This window comes from Trachemys scripta, chromosome 7 (genome assembly GCF_013100865.1).
Source record: "Trachemys scripta elegans isolate TJP31775 chromosome 7, CAS_Tse_1.0, whole genome shotgun sequence".
NCBI lineage: Eukaryota > Metazoa > Chordata > Testudines > Emydidae > Trachemys > Trachemys scripta.
In genome coordinates, this window is record NC_048304.1 from 33,474,141 (window position 1) to 33,499,547 (window position 25,407).

Here is a 25,407-nt window from a genome sequence, read left to right on the forward strand (position 1 = left end):
CCCCCGAAGCATGAGGGTGTTCGACTTCGTTCTTAGCTCACCTACAAACATCAGGGGCCACCGAGATACTAAATCCGGCTGCCTGGAGTCCCCCAAGCTGACTGCACTGCAGCAAGCGGAATTTCCTCACTAATAGTAAAGGGACCGACTGTTAATTGGATAGAGCCCACCTTCTTTCCCTCCCCCGTGGTCTCCTCTAATGGGCCGGGGCCCAAACCAGGGGCCTGAGAATAATGGTTCTCACAAGCCGCTCATGCTGTGTTCGTGCTGCTGTGCTTCCCTGTTTCTCACAGCAATGGCCAGCCCTCCTTGAAACTCTTGGGGGCAGAAGTTCTGCTGTTCCCTCCGCCCCCGTCAGCTGCTGCCCCCTAGCCCTGGGTTAATTCTCACCTCAGCACTGTAGAGATTGTCGTAGAACCTTGCTGCATTATACTGTGGGAACCACTGCGTGTGCTGGGCCTCTTGGCAGCTAGAGTGGAGTTAAGAAAGGACAGAGCATGGATTAGCTGGAGAGCTAGAGGAGAAATCCCACACGGGCTGATGATTTCCCCCCGGTGCTGGGTCTTTGCACCGACTCAGAGCTTGTGGCTGCTGGGAATGATGTGATCCTGTGGGGCAGGGAGTCCCTCTGGACATGGGGAGTGCGGTCCTCCCCTGAGGGAGAAAAGCCCACCTACCTTTTCACAAGTTTGGTTTGGAGGATGGACGAGCACAGAGTGTCCATCCCAACCCGAAGGATGCAGGCCGAGACCAGCAGGAAGAAAAGGATCACAGCAGAGATTGCCAGGTTCACGGTGAGCCAGGTGTGATCCCTGGAATGGGATGGGGGAGAGATCAGTGTGACCAGCCGGTGGGACTGGGTGGCTCTAACTCCCCACCCCAACATGTCCCCTCTGCTCACCACCTCCTCTCGTCCATGCAGCAGCTGTAGATGCCGTAGAGCAGCACCGCGAAGCAGTACACAGCGATGAGGATGGAGATGGCAGTGACGAAGTAACAGAGGGAGATGTTGCTGAAGTGAGACAGAGCAAGGGCCGTCCCGTTCTTGTCTACGGACCCATAGAGGATACACCGGCCACCAAACTCCCCCTGGGAACGAGAGAACAGAGACGGCCTCCTTGGGGAGCAGATTCCACAGCACAGTGGACATGGACACTCCCATTCAGCAGCATTTCCGTTGTTTTATAGCAAGGCATTGAGGCCCTGCCCAAGATTGGCAGGGGCGGGGAGGGCGGGACTCTAAGATGCCTGTATGCTCCTTGGGGAATTGAGGCCCAGCTCTTCAAAGGTATTTAGGCACCTCACTCCCATGGGAAGGACTGTCCTCCCCAGGGGAGTTAGTTGCTTAAATACTTGTGAGGATCTGGGCCAGAGACGCAATGGTGTACCTGTCTCCTGGCTGGCACATCTGCAGTCACGCATGTACCCAGCCTATCGCCACACTGGCGCTGCAGCTGTGTGTGTTTTGCGCTAGGATTTCTGGGGTGTGTCCCAAGACCCTTAGCACCTGAAGCTGCTCTAGGAACTGGTTTGTGGTGTATTGTGGGAGAACTTGTCTGCCCTTCCCAGACCCCCGTGTGGAACTGTTTTCAGCCTGTCACTGAGCCACAGAATCGTGCTACGCCCTCTGCTTTGGAAGTCTCTAGGAGGAGCCCCTTCAGTGTGCCAGACCCCCTAAGGGTCTCCCTTCCTCCAGGATAAGCCATGCAGCTTCACCTCCTCCTTTGACTGGACCTCTGGGCCTCCAGCACTCCTGCTTCACACCGTGAGCTCTGTTCAGTGAGTCCAATTGACACAGACCCCTGATAGAGACTTGTCCACTCCTGAGGGATTAGTGCACCTTGCCAAGCATCTGTAGTGACACCAAACAGTGTCACAACAGTGGGGTTTGTTAGTTCACTGGCACACAGCATAGGAAGTCCTTTGGGTAGCACAGAGACCTGAAGGTTAGAGCACAGTCCATTCGGGTTAGCCCAGAGCCCAGCCAAGCTGGAGTGAACCCTTGGTGCAAGCTCTGTCTTGCATTTGATCTCCTTGGTCAGGCTTCAAGTGAGCCCTGACTCCTTCCAGCAGCCCACTCTTATCTCCCCACCTTCCCAGTCCCTTATTCTCGAGGCTAGGAGATGTGGAAATCCCTGTCCCTTGGGGTCTTTGGTTGCTAGGCACCAACATCCAGGTGATTGGATTTGCCATTGTCTTCTCAAATGCTGTATTGATATGGGGGCCCAAGCCCCAGGCACCTAGCCGACACCCACACCTACATCTCCTAGCCTGAGCGGAGATCAAATGCTCCCTTTCTACCACTCTCAGCAGGAGAAACTGAGGCAGACAGGACTCATAGAAATATTACAAAATAGACTTACTTTGTCACAGTTTGCTACAGTTTTGCTGAGGCACTTTTGTCTCAGCACTTCCTCCCTCTGCCCATTTCAACTGGGGGACAAGCTACAGAGCCGTTGGAGGAAACATAAGTAACTCACAGGTCACATAGGAGGCCCGTGGTGGAGCAAGGTGTGTAACCAAGTCTCATGCCAGTTGGGCCATCCACCCTTCCTCTCTGCAGTAGCCATGCTGGGAGCAGAGGGCTGGGGCATTTTACCATCGAGTTCTTTAACCCTGCCTGAAGCAGGTCTAGGTTCAATTGGCAGTACCCAGTCTGGCTAGTCTCCCAAGCCCCTGAGCGGTGCCGGGGGAGAATTTGCTCCGAGCCTCAGTGGAGACCAGGCCTGAGAGCCTCACAGCTTGGCTCTGTCACTTGCCTTCTAAGCTCTTAGGGCCAGGACTGATGACTTCCTGTGTGGATGGGGAGCCGGATAGGTGCAGCCAAATGCCAAATACAGTAATGACTTCCCTGGGGCTGAATGGGAGGGGGAAGAACAGTGGTGGAGAACCAGTGTCTGTGTCCTGAGAGACACAGGACCCAGGGCCCCAGATGGGAGGGTGGGGCCTGTGTGTGTACAGGGAGGGGTGTGTGCACCTAGGCGGGGCAGGAAGGAAACTAACTGCTGGAGCTTTCCTGCCTCTCCAGGGCCTCAGCTGACTCGCATTAGCTCCAGGGCTGTACAGCTCACATGACAGGTCAGGGGCTGAGTGCACCAGGGTGTGGGTGCACAATCCAGCACCAGAGGGAGGGAGGTGGGCCAATGTTTCCGGCAGCACCTGGCAGGTAGTGATGAGTCTTTCCAGGGCCTTTTAGATTAACCCCTGCCCCGCTGGGCACTCAGTGCAGCTAGCGATCGCTGGCTGTCCAGGGATGGACGGTTTAAAGGGGTGGAGGTGATGGGAGGGGAGTTGTGCGCTGAGAGAAGCCGCTGGGTGTAATGGGGCTGCTCGAGGGAGTCCTGGGTGGGGGTGCTGCAGATTGCGGGTGGGGGTGTTTTGGAGGCAGTCAGACTAGCGGGGGGCGCTGCTGCGGGTAGCGGACACGGAGACACCAGCAGCCATTGGGGGGGGAGGGGTGCACACTGGGGCCGGGTGTTTCCCCTGCCTTTTTCCACGGGGGGGGGGGGAAGCTTTCACCTTTCCCCCAGCCCCTGCTTCCCGCTCGCGCGCCCCTTCCCGGACAGACCCCCCCCGCCGGGGTAGTACCTGGGTGACAGTCAGGGCCGAGGCGCAGACCACCCCGCAGAGGAAGGCAGCTCCGTGCAGGGCCAATTCCCCCAGCTGCAGCGCGGACACCGCCATGTTCCCCTCGGCCAGCCCAGGGCCCGAAGCCCCAATCCCCGCCCCCTGGGAGATCCGCCCCCGGCAGCCTGGGGAGGCTCCAGCGGGACGCTGTGTGTGTCGAAGGCCCGCTCACGTGTTGTTTCCCCCCATTTCAGTGCTGAAATGAGCCTGTCCCGTCACCCCCCCCCTCCACCCCAGTTAGTACCGCGAGACCCCTGCTCCAGTAAAACTCCCCCCCCCGCCCGCGTGACCAGATGTCCCAATTTTATAAGGACAGTCCCGCTATTTGGGGCTTTTTCTTATATAGGTGCCCATTACCCCCCACCCCCTGTACTGATTTTTCACACTTGCTATCTGGTCAACCGCCCCCCGCTGCTACAAACCCGGCCAGGGCTGGCCCCGCCAGTGTGTGCGGGGATATAACACAACCCCACCCCTCTGCTGTGCACCACATGCAGCGCCTCACCCCCCATTACGCCAGGCACTGTACAGCGCAGGCCAAAAGCGCAGTCTATCTACAGCGGGTTACCCACAGCCTCATACCTGGGGGGAAGGGATAGCTCAGTGGTTTGAGCATTGGCCTGCTAAACCCAGGGTTGTGAGTTCAATCCTTGAGGGGGCCACTTGGGAATCTGGGGCAAAATCAGTACTTGGTCCTGCTAGTGAAGGCAGGGGGCTGGACTCGATGACCTTTCAAGGTCCCTTCCAGTTCTAGGAGATGGGATGGGATACCTCACCACGCAGCTGGAGAGCTTGGAGTGCCACTGATTTCCACACCTGCTCCAACCTCGGGGTAGCAGGCATCCTAGATCAGCTCAAGAGGCCTAGTCCCGAGCATACTGCCCACATGTAAACCGTTCTGTGTGAGAGCCTCTAGATAGCCTCCCCTGCGATTATTTTTCCTCTGTAAATCATGTAAGTCACATCCGAGTGCTCCAATACAGCCCCTTGGGTGGGAATCGGTTGCCATCCTCAATAGCGGTGCGTGCACTGCACTCATTACCACAGTACCTGAGCCCCCCCCACTCAGTGCATGAAGCACCATGGCTGACATTTGTTCTCATCCTCTCTCTAGCAGAAGTGTGTGAAGGGTTTGGATTGTTCTAGTAATCTCTCCGTAGATATGCAGCAATGTGTGAGACAGAGACGGCAGGGTCAGAGGAGCATGGCCTGGCAAGATTTGTGCTAGTCTTTAGTTCCCATGGGAGCTCATGCCACAGTCCTGGGGTGGCTCTGCTTCCCTTACGCTGATATCCTGATATTTCTCAGTTGTAAAAGACCCATTTGTGTTTGGTCAAACTCCTATAATTGGCGGTACACACACAGCTCCAGCTGCAAAGGTGCTTGGTGCTGGCTGTCACTTTTCCATTGATTTCACCAACCTCTACCACCAGTTGTGTTATCAACTGGCACTTTCTGAACCAGTGCCCTCTCTTGGAAGGTGAGCTAATACCAGCACTTGGGCTTCCTAACCTCGAATACATGACTTGTTTTCTATCGGTTTCATACTGCTGCCCATCACCTTCCAGCTCCCCCTTTGGAGAGAAACAAGCCCTGGGGTACTGGGGTAGAAGATAACAGAGAGGGTTTATTTTTGCTCTGGTCCCATCTCCCACTCTCAGGGAGGATTTGCACTCGGTGCTGGGAGCTATGCCTGTGAAGCATCACAGAAAGACACAAAATCACATCCTTGACACCTTACTAAAGTGAGTGTTGGAGAGGCCACAGCCCAGCCCTTGAGCTTGTGTGACTCTGCATCATTCCCAAAGCATGGCCATATAGTGCTGCTGAAATGTAACTGAGTGGAGTGATTTTAGCCAGATCCATGCTTGAACCCCCTTTAACCCCCAAAATAAACACAGTTACAACAGCCATGGGATCTTACACATGCTCAAAGAGCAACCTAGTCCTGCTGTTTAAAGCCACCTTCAGAAAACCTTGTGAGCCTCACTTTACAGACAGGCCCAGCTCCTCTTGCCAGGCTTTGATTCAGTGTTTGAGAGGGGGCAGACATGGCAGGTGTGGAGATGGGTGGCAGTAGGGCCCCTAGTTTATGGTGGTAGGTTAGGAAGACAGGAGCAGGTCCCTCAGCTCTGAGAGCTAGAGCTTCTTAGATGTTAGTCTTCCCTTGGCTACCTTCAGTGAGCACTGGCCCACAGAGGGACTAAGGGGCAGCCCCTAGCAGGGGCAAGACAGGAGGTGCGATAGCTACCCCACCCCCATGCAACAAGGGAGAGGTCAGCAAACAAATTCTCAGTCCCCAACAGCAGCAGCAGCATCTTTATTAAACAAGCAGGTGTCAATACAAGGCTTGGGGAGTTGGAGAAATCCTGTGTGCTGTCAGGAAAATCCAACTCCAAGGGGAGTGCTGAGTACACAAGGACAGGAGCACTCGTGCCTCAGGGGAGGACATGGCTTGGGGCCGGGGAGCTAAAATCCTTTAGTTAGGCTACGGAATCTGCTGCTGTATGCTGTACCTAGATCACACAGAGGCCCTAAGCCCTGCAATCGCCTCCCCTCTCCCACACATACTCCCCCACCACCTTCCCAGCAAAGGCTCAGCCATCACACAGCAGAAAACCCTAGATGGCCCTTGGAGGAGAGCACAGTCCATAGGCGCAGAGGTAGCAGGCTCAGCCTGCCCCACAGTCTGGGCACGTAGGTGGCACTGCTGAGGGCAGTGTGTGTCTCAGCTGTGTGTGTCGGAGACTGCTGGGTAGGCCCCCTCCACCCTGGAAGATAAAATCCTCTCCTGAGAGGTTTGGCTTGAGTGGGGGCCCCTGACTTCATCCAACAAGGGATGCTCAGTAGTACAGGGGAGGGATGAAGGACCCATGAGCTGAAGTCCTGCAGGGGAGAGGTCACTCCTCAGAGAGGCAGGTAAAGGGAGTACTCCGAATGGGCCCACTTCTTCACAGGCTTGCTGGTCCTGCCGATCATGGGCAGCTTCTGGGCATAGCGGGAAATGTGGCTAGGGCCATGGTGCTGGGGGAAGCAGGTCTGGAACACTCGGCCCTTGCACCGCCGGCCCACTTGCCGCCCAGCAATCACAAAGCTGAAGTGGGGTGGCCCCTGGGGGGAGAAGCGGCACTTCTGGAAAACGTCACGGACCCCAGGCCGGTGGCCCTGCTGGCGTGATGTGCTACGAGAGCGGGGCACACTGGCCGAGCGATGGAGGGTTGGCCTGCCTGGTGGGTAGTCTGCCCGGGGGCTCTCCTCCTCTCGGGGACTCACTGTGGCATTGGCTGTCAGCTGGGGCATCTTGCGCACCACATCCCCTGTGCCGAAGGCCGGTTGCTCTTTCTTGGTGTCCAAGACCTTGGGGCCGGGAGGTGTCGGCTCGGCTGCGTGCAGCCCCGAGCCTGTGCCAAAGCGGGTGGCCAGGCTGTCTCCAAAGAAGTCGTAGAGCTCCCGGTAGGTCTCGTGCAGGGAGACAGCGGGAGGGTCAGCAGAGATGCCAGTGCCCAGCTGGGGGCCCCCACTGCCCAGCTGCAGAAGGTGGCTGGCAATGCCAAAGCTGAACTCCACTTGGGGATCCTGCAGGGGGCTGAGCCAGGGAGAGCTTTCTCGACGGCACCCATCCCTACATGGTCTGTCCCCCTGGACGGATACTGACTGGGCCTTCATCTTCAGCAAGCGCTCCACTGCCACCTGGCAAAGGAAGAGCTGCTCTGGTTAGAAGCCCTGGCCTCTCCGCTCTTTAACCCCAGCTGCAAACCCAGCCACACACAGCAGGAGACTGGAGGATCCCTGGCTCAGCTGGGCCCCTGCCTGAGGCTGCTGCTCACACAGCCCTTTCTGCCCTTCCCCATCCCTGATATAAGGGGCACTGGAGAACCACCTTCACCCTACCCAAGGAGAAGCCAAGTCACCCCCATCCCTTTTCTGGCAGGGGCCCTGTATCTAGTCTGACTGAGGCAAGATGCTATGCTATTGGGAGATGGGAGCTCAGTCAGGGGCTTCTGGGCTGCCTGGAACTTCAGTGAGTGTGTGGGCCCTGTGGGCAGAGCCCTGGCCCAGCCCTCTCCTCTGGACGGGAGGGGTGAGACTCACCAGGATGGCACCGTACACCTTATGCCCATCAGCCTTCACCTGAGCGTTGGAGACAGAGTAGTCGTCCAGCACGGCCTGCAGGTTCGCCCAGTAGGTGGAGAGATGGGGGTAGAGGACTCGCTCCACAGCCTGGAGAGGAGAGAGCAAAGATCCAGCCCCAAAAGGGCCATTTATTGACTGTCCAAGAACCAACAGTACAGCCAATACATGAGAAGCTAAAGTACTGGCCTGGGGAACTGAGCCAGGGTCCTCTGCCTTGTGTGTGCACAAAGAGATGGGAGTGGGGCACAGAGCAGCAGTTACCAGCCCTTGGAGCAGGTCACCACTTCCTCCCATGCCCCCCAACATAGAGGGACCCAGTGTAGCCACCCTCCTGGGAGGCATCACTGCTTCAATTCTCAGACCCACCTCCCAGGGAAACAGGGTGTTTGGCTTGGGTACCACCACCCTTTGGGCAGGGAGAGGAGAGCAAAGATCATGTGGGGTCGAGAGCTGTCCCTTACCTTCCACCCCAGGGCATGCAGCCCCACCACTGCCCCATAATGAGAGCAAAGCGGGCGCACTGGATCAGCCAGCACCTTCTGGAGGGACAACAGGATCTGGTGGTACAGGCCACTGACGAGGTCGCCATGCGTCCTGAGGGAGGAGACCGAGCAGAGGCTGAAAATCCCTGGAGATTGGACTTGTGCATCCCATCCAGGATCCTCCCCTACCCAATCATGCTCCATCAAAGCTGCATGCATGGAAAAAGGGAACTTCAGACACCCTTGGGGCACTGTGCCCTGCCTGGGAGAGCAGGGGCAGCACTGGACTCTGAAGGAGACTCCCACTGACACCAGACATGCTGCTGACTCCCCTGCCTGGGTGCTGGGGGTGGCAGTGACGCCCTTTCAGCCACTCCCCACCATGCCGCACCAGAAGATGTGGCTCAGGAGCATGGCAGCGTAGTCCCGGAGCGTCCAATGGTCATTGAGGGGGTTGATGGATGCGGCGAGTGGCTCCAGCACGCAGTACATGACGCTGGCAATCAGGCTCTTGACATAGGAGCCCAGGCACAGGTAGGGATTCTGGATGAGGCTCTTGGCGATGTGGAGCAGGCGGTTCAGCTGCTCCAGGTCATGGCTGACGGACTTCACCTGGGACAGGAGAAGAAAGAGTGAAAGGCTCAGAGCTGCTGGAAGGAGGGCATGGGCTGCCCCAGGGGAGCCACACCCTTGGGAGGGTCTCCTGCCCACCCCACCCTGTTTCTCAGGTGGGTCACATGCCCCGGGGCCTCCTGCTCCACTCACCCCGCTGACCACATAGACAAAGTAGGGCAGCAGGGCTGCGATCTTCGAGTTCGTCTGCAGATCCTGGAGGGCAACCTGTGGGGAGGAAGTGTCAGATAAGGGTCAGAGGAAGAGGGGTGCCACAGCCAGGAATGGAATGGAGAGCCCCAGCCTGGGGAGAGGGGTTGCACCACGGTTTGTCATGTAGCCATTCTCCCTCAGTCAGGCTCCCCACACAGGGCCAGCGATCCCTGCTGCATGTCCTCCTGAGACACTCGAGCCAATCAGAGCTGGTGGGCAGTTCTCCAACTGGACCACTGGTGCCAGAACTTTCTGCGATCCTTCCCCCACTGGGCTGCATCAAGCCTGGAGCAAAAGTAGCTTCTGTGGAGGCTGGGGCTCTACAGTCCTTGAAACCCTCATTTGCCCCCCCACATTCCAGGCCAGTCTGAGATAAAGGCACCGATCCTCAGCCCCTCACCCACCTTCATTAGCTGCGGGTCATCCCCAAGCACAGCTCGGGTCACATGCTGGTAGTACTTCAGCAGGTCATCTGAGAGTGTGGAGACAGCACTGGGCACTGCAGGAGAAGCCAGGAAGGCAAGGGTTATGGGAATTCAGTGGAGACCCCTCCGAAGCACCAATGATCCCTACGAGAGCAGCAGCAGCCCGAGCCCCAGTACAGGGTAGGGACCTGCCATGGGGCATTGTTCAGAAAGGAGATGGCAGAAATGTGTGTCTGTGTGTCAGAGACTGACCGGGGAAAAACTCTCATATGAAAAGATTGGGATTGTTTAGAAAGGGGACAGGAGAAAAGTTGATAATGACTGGGACATAGAAGGGAGATCTGGAGCTTCTTGTGATGCTTTGTACTTCGGGGGAACACCCTACACCCCCATGTTCATCTTTATAAAATGATTGTGTGCTATCCAGTGCAAAGTTTGTCATGTTGAATGTCTTCGGAAGGCTCATAATGCACTGAGCATGGTTGTTGTAGTGATATTATAGAAATTGTTACAGTAATGTTATAGTGAGGTTATAGGTTATAATTTCATGTACATAGTTATGAGGCTGAAAATGTACCCTCATGGCTTAAAGCAAGCCCATGCAAAAACTCTCCAAGAACAGAGAGGCAGTTCACACCTCATCAGGGCATGGATGGGACAAACCCAGCTCAGCCTCACAGGAACAATGGACACTGGCTTAGGCAGCAACAAAAGAATCTGTTAGACCCTTGAGGGAGTCATCCCCCTTCCTTTGGTCAGTTTAGGACTGCGATGAGGTAATGCTCACCTGACTCTGAAAGGGGGTGGGGGGACGGAAAGAGGAGGGGAGAGCAAAGCCAAGAGGAAAGAAAGGACATGATAAAAGGGAGAGACATTTTGCCATGCTCTCTCTTTTCAACCTACATCTACAGACACCACCATCATCAAGCAACTGAAAAGCAGATCAAAGGGGAGAGCCTGACTGAAAAGTAACCAGCCAGCCTGTGGTGAGAAGCATCTAAGTTTGTAAGGACATTGAAAGTATTAAGATCAGCTTAGAATGCGTTTTGCTTTTATTTCATTTGACCAAACTTGACTGGTTATGCTTTGACTTTTAATCACTTAAAATCTATCTTTACAGTTAATGAATGTGTTTGTTTATTCTACCTGAAGCAGTGCGTTTGGTTTGAAGCGTGTCAGAGGCTCCCCTTGGGATAACAAGCCTGGTATGTATATATTTCTTTGTTAAATTGATGAACTCATATAAGCTTGCAGCGTCTAGCAGGCATAACCGGACACTACAAGACGGAGGTTCCTAGGGTTGCGTCTGGGACCGGAGATATTGGCTAGTGTCATTTGCTTGCAAGTAGCTGGGAGCAGCTTACATACCAGAAGCTGTGTGTGAACAGCCCAGGAGTGGGGGTTCTCACAGCAGGGAAGGGTAAGGCTGGTTCCTAGAGTCAAGGATTGGAGAGGCCTGGCAGATCACCGGTCTGGATAACACCAGAGGAGAACGTCACACTTCTGTTCTCCCAATCTCCTAACACAAGGACAAGGGGACAGGAGCGACCAAAAGGTGGCAAAATTCCTAACTGATAAAAGGACATACTTTTCCACACACTGTGTGATTGGCCTGGGGGACTCCCTGCTGCAGGATGGTGCAGAGGTTAAGAACTAAATGAAATTTAGAGGGACTGGATGTGTATGTGGATAACTAGGACAAGCAACAGGGGGTAGCCGTGTTAGTCTGTATCTACAAAAACAACAAGGAGTCTGGTGGCACCTTAAAGATAACAGATTTATTTGGGCATAAGCTTTCGTGAGTAAAAACCTCGCTTCTTCGGATGCATAGAGTGAAAGTTACAGATTCATTTGCAAATTCAACACCATTAATCTGGGCTTGAATAGGGACTGGGAGTGGCTGGCTCATTACAGAAGCAGCTTTTCCACTCCTGGAATTGACACCTCCTCATCTATTATTGGGAGTGGACTACATCCACCCTGATTGAATTGGCCCGGTCGACACTGGTTCTCCACTTGCGAAGTAACTCCCTGCTCTCCATGTGTCAGTATATAATGCCTGCATCTGTAACTTTCACTCTATGCATCCGAAGAAGTGAGGTTTTTACTCACGAAAGCTTATGCCCAAATAAATCTGTTAGTCTTTAAGGTGCCACCAGACTCCTTGTTGTTTTTGTAGATACAGACTAACACGGCTACCCCCTGATGCTTGACACCATGGAAGGCACTAAATTTAGCCGTATGGAGTGGAAATCCATCAACCTCAACAAAAAACTTGCACAGATACAGACAGACATCCTCTTCCTCTCCAAATGCAAACAGATGGACATCATACCAAAAGGACTGAAGGTAAAAAATCCATTGCAATCAACATACTACACTGACTATGGTGAGAGACTGTGCCACACACTCTCAAAGAAACTGAGGAACCACCTGATCAGCATCCTGTACAGCAGACAGGAGAAGATCAAGAATGAGCTCTCAGAACTGGAGACTCTCATACAATACCAACCTTCCACACAAACTTCCACGTGGCTGGACTTTACAAAAATGAGACAAGCCATTTACAATGCACACTTCACTTCTCTACAGAGGAAAAAGGACAGTAAGCTATCTAAACTAATACCTGCCACTGGGGGCTATAACAATGGTACCCCAACTCATCTAACAACATTGTCAATCTTTCCAACCACACACTTAGCCCAGCAGAAAAGTCTGTCCTATCTCGGGGACTCTCTTTCTGTCCCACCATCCCCACAAACATGATACAGTTCTGCTGTGATCTGGAAGCCTACTTTCGTCGTCTCCGACTCAAGGAATATTTTCAATGCACCACTGAACAGTGCACTGACCCACAGGAACCCTCCTACCAACACTACAAGAAGAAGAACTCTGCGTGGACTCCTCCTGACGGTCGAAATGACAGACTGGACCTATACATAGAGTGCTTCCGCAGACGTGCACAGGCTGAAATTGTGGACAAACAACATCACTTGTCCCATAACCTCAGCCGTACAGAACGCAATGCCATCCACAGCCTCAGAAACAACTCTGACATTATCATCAAAGGGGCTGACAAAGGAGGTGCTGTAGTCATAATGCACAGGTCGGATTATGAACAGGAGGCTGCCAGGCAACTCTCCAAGACCACATTCTACAAGCCACTATCCTCTGATCCCACTGAGGAATACCAAAAGAAACTACACCATCTGCTCAAGAAATTCCCAGCTACAATACAGGAACAAATCTACATGGACACACCCCCAGAACCCTGACCAGGGGTATTCTATCTGCTACCCAAGATCCATAAACCCAGAAATCCTGGACGCCCCATCATCTCAGGCATTGGCACTCTTACAGCAGGATTATCTGGCTATTTGGCTCTCTCCTCAGACCCTATGCTACCAGCACTCCCAGCTATCTTCGAGACACCACGGACTTCCTGAGGAAACTACAATGCATTGATGTTCTTCCTGAAAACACCATCCTGGCCACCATGGATGTAGAAGCACTTTATACCAATATTCCACATGAGGATGGACTACAAGCTGTCAGGAACAGTATCCCTGATGAGGCCACAGCAAGCCTAGTGGCTGAGCTTTGTGATTTTGTCCTCACCCACAACCACTTCAGATTTGGGGACAACTTATACCTTCAAGTCAGTGGCACTGCTATGGGTACCCGCATGGCCCCACAGTATGCCAACATTTTTATGGCGGACTTAGAACAACGCTTCCTCAGCTCTCGTCCCCTAGTGCCCCTCCTCTACTTGCGCTACATTGATGACATCTTCATCATATGGACCCACGGAAAGGAGACCCTTGAAGAATTCCACCTGGACTTCAACAATTTCCACCCCACCATCAACCTCAGCCTGGACCAGTCCACACAAGAGATCCACTTCCTGGACACTACAGTACAAATAAGTGATGGTCACATAAACACCACCCTATACCGGAAACCTACTGACCGCTATATGTACCTACATGCCTCCAGCTTCCATCCAAGACACATCACACGATCCATTGTCTACAGCCAAGCCCTAAGATACAACCGAATTTGCTCCAACCCCTCAGACAGAGACAAAAACCTACAAGATCTTTATTAAGCATTCGTAAAACTACAATACCCACCTGGGGAAGTGAGGAAACAGACTGACAGAGCAAGACAGGTACCCAGAAATCACCTACTACAGGACAGGCCCAACAAGGACAATAACAGAACACCACTGGCCATCACATACAGCCCCCAGCTAAAACCTCTCCAGCGCATTATCCACGATCTACAACATATCCTGGAAAATGATCCCTCACTCTCACAGACCTTGGGAGGCAGGCCAGTCCTCGCTTACAGACAACCCCCCAACCTGAAGCAAATACTCACCAGCAACTACACACCACACCACAGAAACACCAACCCAGGAACCTATCCCTGTAGCAAACCTCGTTGCCTACTCTGTCCCCATATCTACTCTGGCAACAGCATCAGAGGATCCAACCACATCAGCCACACCATCAAGGGCTCATTCACCTGCACATCCACTAATGTTATATATGCCATCATGTGCCAGCAATGCCCCTCTGCCATGTACATTGGCCAAACCGGACCGTCCCTCCGCAAAAGAATAAATGGACACAAATCGGACATCAGGAATGGTAACATACATAAGCCAGTAAGTGAACACTTCAATCTCCCTGGTCATTCTATTACAGATTTAAAAGTCACTATCATTGAACAAAAAAACTTCAAAAACAGACTTCAAAGAGAAACAGCAGAACTAAAATTCATTTGCAAATTCAACACTATTAATCTGGGCTTGAATAGGGACTGGGAGTGGCTGGCTCATTACAGAAGCAGCTTTTCCTCTCCTGGATTTGACACCTCCTCATCTATTATTGGGAGTGGACTACATCCATCCTGATTGAATTGGCCCTGTCAACACTGGTTCTCCACTTGCGAAGTAACTCCCTGCTCTCCATGTGTCAGTATATAATGCCTGCATCTGTAACTTTCACTCTATGCATCCGAAGAAGTGAGGTTTTTACTCACGAAAGCTTATGCCCAAATAAATCTGTTAGTCTTTAAGGTGCCACCAGACTCCTTGTTGTTTTTGTAGGACAAGCAAGTGTTACATAGTTAATGCTAGCAAAGATTTGGGAAGGGAGAGAAAACCTCCTGCTTCAGGGTTTAGTTTGAGAGCAATTTAACAGGGAGTAGGATAAGATCATTGTTAGCTCTGCAGGGCAGCAAATGTCTGTACAGCATCTGGCACAGTGGGGTCCCCCTACTGGTTGGGGCCTGTACATGCAGCTTCAATACAAGGAGGAGATAAGGGCAAGGGAATGGGTTACTGAGCAGTTCTTACCAGCTCCCTGTGGTTCCAGATTTCCTTTTCCATCCAGGTAAGAGACATGAACTACAATGAAAGCACAGATGCTGTTAAACAACCTGGCTGATCCCGCCAGCCTTTCCTGGGCCAGGATGCTCCCCTTCTCATGAGGCAGCCTGGGAGAGAGATCTAGGTACCCTAGTCACAGAGCACAGGGCATCAACCCCACCTCACTAGCTCTGAGAAGACCCCACTTGGGATATCGTGCTCATTATGCATTAGGTGCAGGTCCAGTGAAGAGTCACTAGCCCAACAGCTTGGATCTGAGTGCAGAAGGAACTAATTTACAGGGGAAGCAACATGTGTCTTGCCTGGCTGAGCAGTGACTAAAGGAGACTGGTAAACAATCCTGACAGGGAACTATCCTCCCCTGGTGGCCTCCATTGCGCCCTGCTATGGGATAGATAGGGGGAACGGGGCTGTCCTCAAGGCAGAGGGGCTGGGTGGGCGTCCTGTTGCTTGCAGATAGGGGGAAGGGATGTGGCCAGTAGATCCTCCCCAGGGGAGGAGCTGGGAATCCTGTAATTTGGGACATTCAGAGGCAGGCTGCCCAAAGCCCTAGAGAGTCTGGAGGGAGAACTCTGGAGGATGGAGTAATCACACACACACCTCTCACTGCTGTCTCTGCACAGCCCTTGGGGAGGTTGGTGGCCAGGGCAAGTTCCACCAGATTGATCTCACGGTCCTCCTGGAAGTAGAGTTCCCCTTCCTTTATAGCACGGAAGGGAAGGGGGTCCTGGGAGCCATAGCCGCACACCACCTGCAAGGACACCAGATGGTCACTCCCTTGCCAGGCCCATCTTGGGGACAGCTAGGCCTGCCACCACCATCAGTGTCCTGGTAGAGAGGACTGGACTGGGCAGTGGGCGCTCTTTGGACTCCATCCAGCTAGCACTGGTCTGTGGGCAGGAGAGAGCAGCAGCAACAGGTGAGTTTCCCCTGCCGGGCTCCTGGTTCAGTCTCCCGCTGCCCCATCTCCTGCTCGCTCACCTCCACGTTGCTCCAGCGAAGGGCCCGGTTAAAATCTTCCACCGTCAGTTTCCGGCGTTTGGTGTGTTTCATGAACTGGGAGCTGTTCTGCGGGAGGGGAGAGGGGAAGTGAGGAATCGGAGGGACCAGCCCAGGGACAACCGCCCGCGGGGGGGCTCAGGCCAGTCCTGGGGGCAGCCCCTCACGGGGAAGGGTCAAGGGTCACAGGCCGGCCCCCTACCCCGGTGCAATCTCCGCCCCCAGCTCCCGCACCTGGGCGGCCTCCCGCAGGCGGTAACACACGTCCTCGGCCAGCAGCGCGGCCACCTCGTCCGTCAGCTCCAGCCCGGCGCTCTCCGCCATCAGGCGCACGGACTCGCGCGGCAGCTCCACGAAGCGCCGCTCCTCGCGCTCGGACATGGCGGCGGGGAGCCCAGGGCCCCTTAGGGCTCGGGGTTCACCTGGGTGCAGCCTCAATCCCTTATCCCAAGGCGCAGCTAGCCCCGCCTCCGCCGCCCTTCAGCCAATTAACATCTTGCGTGTTAATCTCAAGCGCCTACTGGCCGCCATGCAAATCTATCCAAACCCACGTGAGAACACGTCCTGAGGCCGCCATGGGGCGGGGCGCGTCGGGTGCCCGGGCCAGCAGGGGGCGGGGAGGAGCGGGAGTGCCAGGAGTTCGAATCTCAGTCGGGTTTGGAGAGCGGCGGGAGCGGGGCGGAGGCGCGAATTCTCCCGCTGCAGGAGTTGTCAGGCTGCTGCCCCGGGCTGTTCCCCGCTTTGCACCAGGCAGGCTGGTTTTAGTGCTTGTCTGCGCATGGGGAGTGTCCCCTGTCACTCCACAGCCCTAGTTACACTTCAGTGGGTCCAGGGGATTGGCTCCTGTGACGTTAACTCCGTGTATGGACGCGCTGTGCCCGAGTAGTGCTGCCTTGCTGCGCTTTAGCTGCCCTCCAGGGGTACCCACCCACATGTTAATCCAGATTAACTCCCAGCTGTAGATGGACCCCCATTGCACACACTGCACCTCAGTTGCCAATTTAGGAAAGTATTCCTGTTCAGGGCAGCACTTGAGCACATGCATATATCATATCAACTTAAGCATGTGCTTAAGTGCAGACCTGACTAGGAATGGGTTTAAGAAAGCATTAAGGTCTCTCCTAAATTGAGGATTTAAATCTATTTCAGGGGTTCTCAAATGGGGTCAGGACCCCTCAGGGGGGTCACAAGATTATTACATGGGGAGTCATGAGCTGTCAGCCTCCACCCCAAACCCCGCTGTGGCTCCAGCATTTATAATGGTGTTAAATATATTTAAGAAGTGTTTTTAATTTATCGGGGGGGGGGGGGGGTTCGCACTCAGAGGCTTGCTATTTGAAAGGGGTCACCACTACAAAAGTTTGAGAACCGTTGATCTATTTCCACACCTAAGTAAACATGGGGTGATATCTGAGGGGCTGAATACTGGCAACTCTGCACTCGCTTTGCTTGTCTTTTGGGAGGCCGAGAAGAGAAGCCACAAGTCTTCACTGGCCTCTCCTTTAGTGACAGTATAGTGCAGCCCCTCAGGAGGGGGGAGGGGAATGATGGTTCTCAGGACCACCAGGAGCCTGTCAGCCACTCAAAACATAAATTCATAGATTCAAGGACTGGAAGGGACCTCAAGAGGTCATTGAGTCCAGTCCCCTGCCCTCATGGCAGGACCAAATACTGTCTAGACCATCCCTGATGGACATTTATCTAACCTACTCTTAAATATCTCCAGAGATGGAGATTCCACAATCTCCCTAGGCAATTTATTCCAGTGTTTAACCACCCTGACAGTTAGGAACTTTTTCCTAACGTCCAACCTAGACCTCCCTTGCTGCAGTTTAAGCCCAGGGCTTCTTGTTCTATCCTTAGAGGCTAAGGTGAACAAGTTTTCTCCCTCCTCCTCATGACACCCTTTTAGATACCTGAAAACTGCGACCATGTCCCCTCTGTCTTCTCTTTTCCACACATGTTCCCCTGTGATATCCAGCCCCACACAAATCCCAGATCCTCAGTGTCCTCCCCTCCCCCAAGAAGCACTGTCCCTACCCCAATGTATTAGCTTTACCTTAAATCCCTGCGATTGTATAACATGCAGCACTTGTAATGAAATAAAAGTTTTATTTAAGAAAACAGATTCCACTAGCAACAAGGAATGGTGGAAACAAATGGCTACAATACAAAACACAATAAATCAGTGAGATCCAATCAGTGAATGGGTACAGGGTACCTGAAGTCTCTCCCCCACTCCCCCCTTAAATGAATGACGACATAAGACTGCTTCAGTCTAAGGGGCCTATGTCCCACCCTTTGTCTGTTCAATCTCCCAAGGCACAGCCAGCCATTCCCTCCCCATCCCTATGTTTGGTTGGAGTAGATCTGACCGGCGTTAAATTGCATACTGCACTGCAGGACTACTTAAAACTACTAGAAACCTCGCTGCTGCTGCACCCCCACCCCTGGCTTAACCTTCTCCTAAGGTTCTGTCTGCACTTTTCCCCGCATCTCCTATCCATGGCCCCACAAAGTCAGCAGCCCTCCTCGTCAACCTCCTCTTGGCGCTGGATAACACCAGGAAGAGGATGTTGGACAGGGAAGTGCTCTGCAACTGTGGGGCCTATTTCCACTCCTCCCTTCCATCACGCAGCCGGGCAGAATTCCTCTAGGCTGCATCCACTGGCTCCCTAGACCCCTTTGAGGAGTATAGGCGCCGTCTGGGGTACTCTGCTCGTTGTCCCCCTCCAGTTCCCTGCTTAGGGCCCTATATCCTCAATCCTGTCCCTGTTTTTTTTATTAGCTGTCCCCCAGTATCATTTGGTTGTTGCCCCTCCCCTTAGGCTGGGGAAAGGGTCTTGGACCCGCCCACCTCTCAGAACTCAGTAGGTGCAGTGAAGGGAGTTAAGTAGCATACTGCACTGCAGGGCTTTACTTGAAAGTACCAGAGACCACGCTGCTGCTGCACCCCCACCCCTGGCTTAACCTGTTCATCTCTGTGAAATGCCCTCAGGTATGGTGCCCACTAGTGAGGCACTATGGGGAAAAAGGGGCTATATCGCCTCTAGAACCCCAGTCCTAGCCTGGCCCCCTTCTGCCCATGCTGCCTCACCTGCCTGACCCTGAGGGAGGGAGTGTTGCAGGCTCTAGGGCCCCAAATACCTTTTCTTCTTCCCTCCCCACATCCCGACCTATTCCACTTGGGAAAGGCAGTACCCAAAGCTCTGAGAGTGGCCATGGCCCAGCCTGGTCCTGCTCTGAGCTGCCTCTCCTAGGGCCCTCCCATCCCTTCCCAGTACACCCCCCCCCCCACTTACTGCCCCCTTGAAACCCCTTCCCATAGATCCCTCCCTGATAGCCCCCAATGGAGCACATAGTGCTACTGTTGCTGCATGGAGAGGAGAGCGGAGCTGAACTGGCCAGAGTCAAGGTCTGTCCACCCCAGGCCTCTTACTCCTTGCTCCGCAACTGACGCCCCACCTCCCTTCCCAGGGCATCAACTGCATATATACTCACCACTCGTGCCCCATTGGCCATTGCTGATAGTCCGCTCCCACCCCAATGAAGAATCTGCCCCATCCCCGATAATGTGCATGCAGAATACTGCCAGGCCTTCAAAGCCCAGTTCTATGGGGCACCAGAGGGGACAAACAGCAGCAAATTCACAAAAGGCTGGGCAGGGAGATAGGAGACAGGCCTGCATCCAGCTGGGGACTGCCTGCTCCCCACTCGAGCCAGGCCCCCAGCCAGTTGCCCCCACCCCCCAAGCAGCGGGACAGGCACAGCCCAGAGGGGCACTTGTCTAGGCCCTTTATTCCCTTCCCAGTCACATGGTACAGACACAGCAAAGTCCATTTAAAATAGCATCCCCCAGAGTGCTGGCATGGATGTCACTAGTGGTCACTCCCTGCCTCAAGCTGCTCTGCCCACATACCGCTCCACCATCCTGGGCAGAAAGCCCTGCAGAAAGTGATAGAAGTCCTGGAACAGGGGGCCCTGCTGGGGGGCTGGGGTGAAATACAGGAGGGTCCGTGTGTCCTCCTGGCCTCCGCCCATCCGGGCACAGGCCGTGAACCTCAGCAAAGGCTCTGCCCCCACGGAATCTCCCTCCTGCTGGATTATGGCCTCCGACACCTTCTCCTCCACCTCCAGGGAGCCAGCCTCCTGCTCTGTGTCTGGCTGGGGGCTGCCCAGGTGCCGGAGCTGGCGCCGGATGCGGCGCCGGCCCATCCAGACACGGTGCCACATAGCACAGCTCCAGCTCACGCTCTCCTCCTCCTCTGGCGCTGGGCCCTCTACTCTTGGCCTCTTCTTGGCTGGGGAGACAACCAAGCTTCCTCTCTCGTCAGACCGGGGGTGCTTGGATCCCACTATAGGCTGCTCCCCTCCACTCTGCTCTGTGGGCTCCTGCCCCAGGGGCTCCCCTGCAGGCCTCATGCAGCTGCACTTCAGCACATCCTTCAGCACGAAGGTGATGGCGGCACAAACCTTGTCAAACCAGCAGCGCCCGAAGTCCCTGGCCTGGCACAGCTGCTGCCGGCTCCCAGGGGAGAGCGCCATCAGCGTGAAGGGGATGGTGATGAGAAGCCCATTGGGGCCCAGCTCCCCAGCCTCCGGCACCCCTGGCTGGAAGAGCCGCACCAGCCCCCAGGCCTTGCCCTTGCTGGATTTGCGCTGGTACTGCAGGCTGCGGCAGTATTTGGCCCCGTCCCGGCAGCAGTGCTGGAACCGCTGTGCTATCTTCTCATTGACGTTGGCTGCTACGTTGTGGCTCAGCTCAAAGGGGTCCTGCACGTTGAAAGGACCCAGCTTGAACTTGGCACCCACCTCTGAGAGCAGGAAGCTGGGCAGGGGCAGCGCCTGGCCCTCCTGCAGCGAGATCACGCAGCCAGCAAAGTCATGGTCCCCAAAGACGCGGAAGAATTCGGCTAGGAGGGAACCTGCAGGGAGATGCAGACAGATGAGAGGAAGGTGGCTGGGGGGAGAAGGGTGAGCCCAGGAGTAAGGATAAGGCCTTTTCCTGTAGTCATATTGTAGAGAGCATCATATGCTTAGCGTGTGCATTCTGTTTTGGTGATTGTTAATAAATAGAGGTTAAATAGGATATTCCTGTGTAATGCTCTTTCACTGGTCAAAGACCCTGTAAACCCGCAGAAGATTAAGCTCCGAGTCCATGGAGGGGTAGAGCCCGGAGCCCACGGAGGGGTAAAGTTAGGTGCCTTTCGCCTGGGAACTGGCAAAAGGGAGAGGGTGCCTAAATCAACCAGGTTACGCCTTGAGCCCCAAGAACTAGGTAGAGGTGGGATGTCCTAGAGCATGCGTGCAACAAATTTAGGGTAAAGTTGGGTGCCTTATACCCAGAGCCCTAGGAACTGGGAAAGGGTGGGTGTGCCTAAATTGACAGGGTTACGGCTTGAGCCCACAGAAGGGTAAAGGTGGGTGCCCTAGAGTGTACGTAACAGATAATTTTGTGCAGGTAACACAGGGTGGCCGCAGGAGAATCAGGTAGGCAAGAGGCGGGGTGAGGGGGGGGGAGACAGAAGCCCTGCACAGACATGAGATCACAAAGGGGCTGGGGAAGAGCTCTCAGCCTGCAGGACATATGGGGAGCTGGGGAAAGAGAAATTCTCTTCTCTCTCCCCTCCCCCACAATGACACCAAGGAACCTGCCTGCACGGGACTGCCAACAGGAAACCAGGCTACATGGATCCTGGAGCAGCAGCTCAGGGGAGTGTTCCCATCATGCTCTGGGGTTGGAAGAGATGAAGGGAAACCACCCCTGAGAGCTGGGACAATCATTCACATCCTTTGCCCGGCTCCCTGGGGATTGAGACCACCCTCCCCCCGGCCCCGTCCCAGGCGGGCAGGGTGAGCCCACCTGGTCTCAAGTGGCAGGCCCATGAGTAGGCTGTGTACATGGAGTGGGGGGACGTCCTGCAGGCCATTACCCGCCCCGCCTCCCCCCTCCCGGCACTCACACAGACTCTCCGTGTTGGCACTGGGCTCCAGCCGCGACGTGTCCTGGGGGAAGCTGCAATCCCAGCCATCCACAATGGCCTGATCCCCATCCCCTGGGGAGGAGACAGAGGTGGGGGGTGAGATAAACACTGCACAAGGGGCTAATGCAGCAACGCCAACTGAATGCACTGTGGGGTAACTCCTACCTGTCAGCTTCCTGAGCTGGGCCAGTGTGGGCAAGGCTGGGGGGCTGCGCGTCTGCAGGAAGAACAGCACCAGCAGGGTCAGTGCGTAGTTGTTGAGGAGGGGGCCGCCCCCAAAGGGGTTTCCTGAGGGGAGATGGGGGCTATTAGACAAGGCAACAGGGGTGTCCATACCCCAAATCCTAGACCCATGCACCGCCCAGCATGATTCCTCCAGAGGGGAGCTCTAACCATGCACCCCCCAGTGAGGGGAAGTGGGAGTCCTTACCTGCCAGGGCCTGCTGCTTGGCCCAGTAGCGCAGCACGTAGACCAGGGGACGCACCCGCTCATCAGCCTCCGTACAGAGCTGTAGGAAGCGCGTATTGCAGAGCGCCAGCCTGTCAGAGACATGGGACACATTGGGGGGGGGGGGGGGGCAGCACCAACACCCCCCACACACAGACACCTGAGGCACCCCCAAACCTCTCCATTGTCCACTCCACCCCCCACCCGGGCCAGGGCAGCCCATGTGGATTTGGCGCTGGTGAACAAGTCTCAGCCATGGAGCCAGGACACTCCATGTCTCCCCAGAATCGGGTCAACTGTTCTCTACACACCCTGCCCTGGAGGGATGCTCTAGACGGAAGAGGTCCCCCTCCCCTCCCAGATGGAGCTGGCTCCCACCCCAGGCTCAACATACCCTCCCACCATCCCCCACATGCACACCCTGGTCTCTGGGCCCCGCTTCCCAGGCTCTGCACCTGTTGTTGATGGAGATGTCTCCCAGCAGCCCTGAGTCCTTGTGGCAGAACTTGACGACAGGGCGGCGGGCACTGTGCACCGCCTGGACACTGTGCACACCTGGTACGCACTTCCGTAGCACAGCTGCCACCAGCTCCAGCACCTCAGGCACCGTCGCTGTTGTCAGATCAATGTCACTCAGGATGGAGTCCTCTGAGTCAGAGTCTGGCCCTGCTCCCTCCTCGGCCTGCAAGGGGTTGGACTTAGTGCCCAGCACTCATCATGCCCCCAACCTGCAAAAGTCCCTGCTACCAGTGCCTACCCTGCAACCCTCCAACCCCCCCCCAGGGGTCCCCGTTACCATCCATTCTCACCTGTGCCCCCTGGGGTCCCTTGGCAGATGCCTGGAAAGTTTTTGTTTTCTCCAGGTCCAGGAACAAATCCAGGTCGCAGCCATGGATGTCAAATCCATTCACCGATGAGCCAAAGGGGAGGATGGCGCACCCTGCGCGCACACAGGAGGCAAAGGTCACAGCAGTGGCACATCAGGCAGGGACAGACAGACACACGTGCACATACATGGAGCTGAAACTTACCAGGGAAGAACTCTGAGAAAACCTCCTGGAACAGGGTGACCAGTAGGTGTCGCAGCCGCCTCTCGCTCTCGGAGAGCTCAAACAGCTGCACCAGCTGTGACATCTGGGCATCCACCTGGGTGTGTGTGGAGGAGTGAGGGAGCAACATCAAACAGCTCTCCCCCCCCAACACACACGTGCATAGGATTGCATAGCCCAAAACCCCACCCACCTCAGAACCCCCCCCTTTCCTCCTTCCTCCCCACCCCTAAGCTCTGTGAGCTCACAGCCCAAACCTCCACTCCAGGGATCATCCCAGCTCCAGACAGCTCAGAACCTCCCTCATACACACACCCTACGGGAGTGTCCCTACTCATGCAGCTCAGCAGCCACCCTTGCCAGCAGCCAGGAGAGGCCCCAGGTCCCCATCCACACTCACATCATCAGCCTGGCACAGTGCCTGGATCAGCTTTTCAGGACTCAGTTGTACATGATGTGCAGATCCCTGCTTCTTGGGAGGCATGTACTTGAATTCCTTCTTCTCCCGGGGCTTCACCCGCAGCCGCTGCCCCCCCAGGCAATGCTCAGGCTGGGCCAGCACCTTCTCCATCACTTCCTGGTCTTGCAACTCCACAATAGCATAGACCCCCTGCGAGCGAAAAGCACAGGCTGTTAGTAACAGGGAGGGGTCTCATCCACGCCAGGGAGCCCCTGGCCTGACCATGGGACTCACCTTGTCTTTATCCATCACCACACTGGCCACGCCCCCGAAGGCCTGAAAGTACTCACTCAGCTCAGGGGCTGATGTACCCTTGTGGAAGCCACTGACAAAGACACTGCGCAGCTCCTGGTCTTGGCGTTTGGCACGCAAGCTCTCCAGCCGCTGATGCTTCTTCCCCTGCAGATGATCTTGTAGGCTGGGCTCTGCAGGGGAGACACATGCAGTTCAGGAGTGATGGGGAAATGCAAGGGCAGAGGCAGGGTGGGGTTGAAGGTCACACTGTCCCCAGACTGCAACTCCCTCAAATACTAACATCCCTGACCCAGAGGACAATCTTTAACTTGACGCTAACCCCCACATAGCGACTTCTGACTTAACACCTCCCACAAGCACTCCCAGTCTGCGACCCCTGACCTGGATGGGAGACGGAGACATCTACACCCACAATGCTGCTTTGTTTGCCCTAACACTAACCCCTGGCTCCCCAAACACACCATAACACCCCAACACTGACCCCGATTGTGACCTCTGACCTGCATGGTGACAGCAACCCATCCAGGTTATAGTCCAAAGGTGTCACATCCTCTGACCGATTGTTACTTCTGACCCCAGGACCAGACCTCCTATAACCTCTTAGGTAAGTGGTGCCATAAACCCAACACTGCAGCCCCACCGAGTGTGATCTCTGATCCCGACCCCCCAACTTCTACCCCCGTCCAGACCCCCACGCCCAGGTGACTCGCAACCCCGGTGACCCCGACCCCCCCTCACTGTTGGCCGCAGTCACATGACATAGGCGGCAACGGAAACCTCCGCGGGGCAGCGACTCCACATCCGGCTCCATCCCGGGACCGAACTACGCACCACCGGAAGTGTTTCCTCCTTGATCTTCCCTACCAGGAAGCACTTCCAACGGAAGTGCCCCATCTAGCGATCGCTTCTACCGGAAGTGGCTTGACGCCACTATAACTTCCGCCGGACGTGGTCCGTTCCGTTCCCATTCCTACAACGTAGGTGGGGCTAATTGGAATATGCCGTATTGTAGTGTAGGGGTTGACACCTTATTAATAATCACGAGTGGGGCGCGCTGATTGGTGGAAGAGGGGGCGTGTTTGCGCAGGGTCCGCGGAGAACGGGAGACGCTGAGCCGCTGGCAGCTGCTCCCTCCGGCTCGGAGCCTCCCCCAGCAGCGGGGGGACCCTAAGATCTAGATACCCCCGGGGCCGGAACAAGTAGAGATCCCCCTCCGGCTCCTCCCCCACCCCCGGCCGGGGCAAGTGGGGACTCTGCTTCCCAGCCCAAACACCCCTTCCTGCCCCCACTCCTAAATACCCTTCCACTTCCCAGCCCCATC

General features: G+C 55.3%; 3 protein-coding genes across 6 annotated transcripts; all 3 read right to left on the minus strand.

The window, feature by feature from the left end:
* Nucleotides 1-339: 339 nt before the first annotated feature.
* Nucleotides 340-3,743, minus strand: TMEM179B (transmembrane protein 179B). 2 transcript variants are annotated; one of them, XM_034776458.1, is made up of 4 exons: nucleotides 3,589-3,743; nucleotides 905-1,089; nucleotides 678-812; nucleotides 340-469 (listed from the first exon to the last, which is right to left on the minus strand). In XM_034776458.1, exons 1-4 carry the CDS (start codon nucleotides 3,682-3,684, stop codon nucleotides 355-357), a joined length of 531 nt encoding a protein of 176 aa, XP_034632349.1. In that variant the 5' UTR covers nucleotides 3,685-3,743; the 3' UTR covers nucleotides 340-354. The 2 variants fall into 2 exon arrangements, with proteins under 2 accessions (XP_034632349.1, XP_034632348.1); XM_034776457.1 differs by having other exon boundaries at nucleotides 902-1,089.
* A 2,180-nt stretch (nucleotides 3,744-5,923) lies between these two features.
* On the minus strand, nucleotides 5,924-16,301 carry TAF6L (TATA-box binding protein associated factor 6 like). 2 transcript variants are annotated; one of them, XM_034776454.1, is made up of 10 exons: nucleotides 16,125-16,301; nucleotides 15,873-15,959; nucleotides 15,492-15,642; nucleotides 14,859-14,909; nucleotides 9,473-9,567; nucleotides 9,009-9,083; nucleotides 8,635-8,855; nucleotides 8,223-8,355; nucleotides 7,720-7,848; nucleotides 5,924-7,317 (listed from the first exon to the last, which is right to left on the minus strand). In XM_034776454.1, the coding sequence occupies exons 1-10, from the start codon at nucleotides 16,269-16,271 to the stop codon at nucleotides 6,535-6,537; spliced, it is 1,872 nt and encodes a 623-aa protein (XP_034632345.1). In that variant the 5' UTR covers nucleotides 16,272-16,301; the 3' UTR covers nucleotides 5,924-6,534. The 2 variants fall into 2 exon arrangements, with proteins under 2 accessions (XP_034632345.1, XP_034632347.1); XM_034776456.1 differs by having other exon boundaries at nucleotides 15,873-15,954; nucleotides 16,125-16,267.
* Nucleotides 16,302-17,982: 1,681 nt separating this feature from the next.
* On the minus strand, nucleotides 17,983-25,338 carry TUT1 (terminal uridylyl transferase 1, U6 snRNA-specific). Of its 2 annotated transcripts, none has more exons than XM_034775658.1 (10): nucleotides 24,825-25,338; nucleotides 24,066-24,256; nucleotides 23,772-23,981; nucleotides 23,354-23,468; nucleotides 23,132-23,262; nucleotides 22,778-23,004; nucleotides 22,305-22,414; nucleotides 22,040-22,162; nucleotides 21,854-21,946; nucleotides 17,983-20,815 (listed from the first exon to the last, which is right to left on the minus strand). In XM_034775658.1, the coding sequence occupies exons 1-10, from the start codon at nucleotides 24,895-24,897 to the stop codon at nucleotides 19,788-19,790; spliced, it is 2,301 nt and encodes a 766-aa protein (XP_034631549.1). In that variant the 5' UTR covers nucleotides 24,898-25,338; the 3' UTR covers nucleotides 17,983-19,787. The 2 variants fall into 2 exon arrangements, with proteins under 2 accessions (XP_034631549.1, XP_034631550.1); XM_034775659.1 differs by lacking the exon at nucleotides 24,825-25,338 and adding an exon at nucleotides 24,587-24,757.
* Nucleotides 25,339-25,407: the final 69 nt, after the last annotated feature.

What these genes read in the sequence shown, in the direction of transcription:
- TUT1 (XM_034775658.1), bottom strand. Translation starts at nt 24,897, where the DNA reads ATGGAGCCGGATGTGGAGTCGCTGCCCCGCGGAGGTTTCCGTTGCCGC. An exon ending in CACTGTGCCAGGCTGATGAT is followed by an intron (nt 23,469 to 23,771) that starts GTGAGTGTGGAT and finishes ACACACACCCAG; the next exon opens with GTGGATGCCCAGATGTCACA. An exon ending in TTTCTCAGAGTTCTTCCCTG is followed by an intron (nt 23,263 to 23,353) that starts GTAAGTTTCAGC and finishes GTGTGCGCGCAG; the next exon opens with GGTGCGCCATCCTCCCCTTT.
- TAF6L (XM_034776454.1), bottom strand. Translation starts at nt 16,271, where the DNA reads ATGTCCGAGCGCGAGGAGCGGCGCTTCGTGGAGCTGCCGCGCGAGTCC. An exon ending in TGCAGAGACAGCAGTGAGAG is followed by an intron (nt 14,910 to 15,491) that starts GTGTGTGTGTGA and finishes CTTTCATTGTAG; the next exon opens with TTCATGTCTCTTACCTGGAT. An exon ending in ATGACCCGCAGCTAATGAAG is followed by an intron (nt 9,084 to 9,472) that starts GTGGGTGAGGGG and finishes TCCTCCCCACAG; the next exon opens with GTTGCCCTCCAGGATCTGCA.
- TMEM179B (XM_034776457.1), bottom strand. Translation starts at nt 3,684, where the DNA reads ATGGCGGTGTCCGCGCTGCAGCTGGGGGAATTGGCCCTGCACGGAGCT. An exon ending in CGGCCCTGACTGTCACCCAG is followed by an intron (nt 1,090 to 3,588) that starts GTACTACCCCGG and finishes TCTCGTTCCCAG; the next exon opens with GGGGAGTTTGGTGGCCGGTG. An exon ending in CAAACCAAACTTGTGAAAAG is followed by an intron (nt 470 to 677) that starts GTAGGTGGGCTT and finishes ACTCCACTCTAG; the next exon opens with CTGCCAAGAGGCCCAGCACA.